The sequence below is a fragment of the Austrofundulus limnaeus genome, unplaced genomic scaffold (assembly GCF_001266775.1).
Source record: "Austrofundulus limnaeus strain Quisiro unplaced genomic scaffold, Austrofundulus_limnaeus-1.0 Scaffold206, whole genome shotgun sequence".
Taxonomy (NCBI): Eukaryota; Metazoa; Chordata; class Actinopteri; order Cyprinodontiformes; family Rivulidae; genus Austrofundulus; species Austrofundulus limnaeus.
In genome coordinates this window covers 900,444-903,713 of record NW_013952608.1, presented here as the reverse complement: position 1 = coordinate 903,713, position 3,270 = coordinate 900,444, and the positions used below count along the sequence as shown (strand labels likewise).

At 37.1% G+C, this 3,270-nt stretch overlaps 1 protein-coding gene across 1 annotated transcript in view; it reads left to right on the top strand.

The window, feature by feature from the left end:
* Positions 1–3,270, top strand: part of mphosph8 (M-phase phosphoprotein 8) — a 50,688-nt gene that overhangs the window by 44,710 nt on the left and 2,708 nt on the right. Inside the window, exon 13 of the mRNA XM_014018986.1 lies at positions 1,919–2,002. Coding sequence (XP_013874440.1) covers positions 1,919–2,002 — 84 coding nt within the window. The remainder of the gene's footprint in view (positions 1–1,918; positions 2,003–3,270) is intronic.

The following is a 3,270-nucleotide window of genomic DNA, read 5'->3' as shown; positions in this document are numbered from 1 at the left end:
CATTAGCACCTCTAGTAATATATTTACTGAGAAAAATGGTGACGTGTTCAATACTTATTTTACCCGCTGTATATAAATAAAGGTGAGTCATGCCAATTTATGTTTGTATCGAAGAAGTAGCCCTTCATGTTACTCGATACCCCAAAAGTAGCTCTCAGTCTCAAAAAGTTTGGTGACCCCTGGTTTAAACTAAAAACAAATTGCAAGAGAAAGTGTTGTTGATACATTAGTTTTTAAAGAAGTTAAGAATAATTTTCTTGATCACTAAGAAGTGATGGAATAAGGTTACAGGAGAAGAGGTGGGATAATAAAAGTGTATACGTATGCCCACTCTTTCGAGTGTATGAAAATTGTGTATTTGTAACGTTTTTATTAGCTTCTGTTCAGTAAAACTCATTAACAAGAAGAAAGAAAGGAAAAAGAGTACTTCAGCTAAAACATTCCACCACTGTGAATTACATTATGTTTCAAAAATTATAAATAACATAGGTAACAAAAATAAACTATTTTGTTAGACCGACATATTTCACATTTTATACAGGAGAACAGTTTCAGTCAGATGTTTTACCATAGTTTTAGTCAGACCATCAGAACCAGCCGCTCGAAGCTTCGTTTCCCGCTGCCGCGTCCGAGCGCAAAACTTTGCATGTAGAAGTTGTCATAGTCTCAGCTGWGAATCATCTGGTAATGTTAGTGATTCCTTTGTTTCTTTTGTTTTGCCTCAGACAACTTGTTGTCGGGAGCTAACATTAGCACTGACCGTCAACTGGATGTAAACTACRGCAAGCCARGGGTGRCACACAACACGGAAATGCGCAACTTCATCGCACACAAAACCCGTGGGGAAAAAATYGATCTCGTGACTTATGAATCTGTAGGGGTTGTAAGGGTTCAGCTTACAAATCGATTTTCCCAAATTTGAACGAGAATCGATCCAAATCGATTAAATCGATTTTTTTAACCCAGCCCTAGAGACTCAGAAATGATTTAAAGATGTTATGCTGATGAAGGCTGACATCTAGTGGTCAACTGGAGCAACTACATGAAAAACTTTAAAATCCAAACTCTTATTTTGAAGTGAAGATAGTTTCCTAGATAGATAGATAGAACTTTATTGATCCCACAGTTGGGAAATTTGAACATCCTGTACTCCGTGCTCGTTTCCCGTCACAAATCAAATCCGTCATGCACCCAGAATGCATCGCTTCAGTTTTCCAATAAACAGTTTTAAAATTACTTAATTGATGCTTCTTTAATGAAAAATCTAGAACAAACRAAAGAAAGACAAAGAATCAGCCGAACTAACAATCCTCAACAACTTCTTAATATTTACACCAGGAGCTAAAGTTCTGTTTCAGGAAATCACATCCCCAGCAACTGGCAGTTGTAGGATTAAGCTGTAAAAGGGTTCATACACCGCTAGTTGGCAGTGTTGTGCATATATTTTACATGAATTATTGCCAGCTAGTAAGAATCGAATTGAACTTGTGCTTTAAAATTAGCTTCCACTAGTTTTTCTATGGCATAAGCACTTGAAAAATTGCGGAGCTAATTTTTTGGATTAGTGCTGCCCACCACTGCAGATCAGTTTAACAGTGATTTTCCACACAGAAACTCTTTTTAAAACGTCTCTAATCATGTTTCATCTTTAATGTTACATTGATGGATATGGCATAATCTTAAATCTCAAACTCATAAGTCAGTAGTGTAGGCCTGAGGCCTGTTTTTTGAGAAACATTAAGGATTAGCTATCCTTTTTCAGATAACATAGATGAACCATAAGTTTGACTTGATGTAATAATCATAAAGCACCCAATTATAACAAAGTCCTGAAGACATCTACATGTTTTACACAGTCCTGATATACTCTGATCACCTAATCCTTGTTCTAATGTGTTTTTTGTCTTGAATATTTCAGGATAGTCACTTCATCTACTCTTTCAGCCCAGTTCCAGGTGTCAACAAACTCTTTATACGTCTTGCTGAAGCACCAACAGCAAAGGTAACAAAATACAGTAACACACCTACGTACATTTTTTAACTACTATAAAGAGGTCTTTGCAGACCAGATGACAAGAAAAATGTGGTCATTGGCCAAATATCCAACAATCTAAAGTATTGAGGCTCATCCTGGTCCTTCAGAGTCACCATCCTTTGTGATTGAGAGGGTTCTCTGCTCCAACTCACCTGACTTAAATGAGTGGGTGATTAACAGGCGTCTGCAGAACTTAGGTAGATGTAATTCAGTCACTGAATCACGTGTCGGAGCAAAGAAACAAGTACAATATGCAGGACCAGGTTCAGACACTCCTGAGCTTCTGGACAAATTTCCATTAATGGAGACTTTAAAATATAAAGCTGAGGAAACATCTGATCTTTGTTGACCTTATCAGGGTTAATTTTCGGGTCGAAGATCAAATAAGGAAAAGCTTGATGTTTGGGAGGGTGGCAGATGTTCAATATCAGTAGGTTCTGTTAGTTAGAAGCCATTTGGATTATATCATGAACGTATCAGTCTAGAGATTTCAGCAATGTTAACGTGAACATTTCCTGCTAAATCCATCTTGTTAGGCATTAAATGCATTTTGTTGTTTACTTGGAGTCTCTTGGAGTGCAGGAAATTGTAATTTATTTTATCCAGGTGCTGCCAAGGTATCTTTATATTCTTTTTGGGTCATATTTTTCAACCTGTTAATTTTTCTCTGTTTTCTATGATGTTTTCTGAACAATTATGTCAAATTATTTGTGACAGAACTGCTAAATAAGGTCTGTACTTACCAACTACAGTCTGGTTGTCTTCATTGTCCTCAGGCTCCAACATGTAAGGCTGGATGGACAAGTCTTCTGTTGTTGACATATTTTAATTACTTTGTAAATGAAACATTTTGCACCACCATATAGTCGTAAATCCCTCTCTCAAACTGGAGTGAACCAGTCTGGAAGCTGGAGAAGGGCGAGTTGTGAAGCGCCTCATTTTGATTTAAAGGAACAGTAGTAAAACGAGCTGCTTTGAAACACACATCAGAAAAGGGGTCAAAGAGGAGCTGGTGAAGTTGACACAAGGAGGCATTTATCGTGTTTCCATCAAGGCTTTTTGATGAGCATTTAGAAGTGTCGCATTAAAAATGCGTAAAACATTTGGAGGGAAACAGCAAAATTWAAAAAAAAAATCCTCAATTCGCTAAAAAGTTTTTATGTTTGCTTGAGGTAGTTTTTGGATGATTCGCAAAGAAGTTAATGCGCAAAACGGGAGATGGAAACACGTTTGCC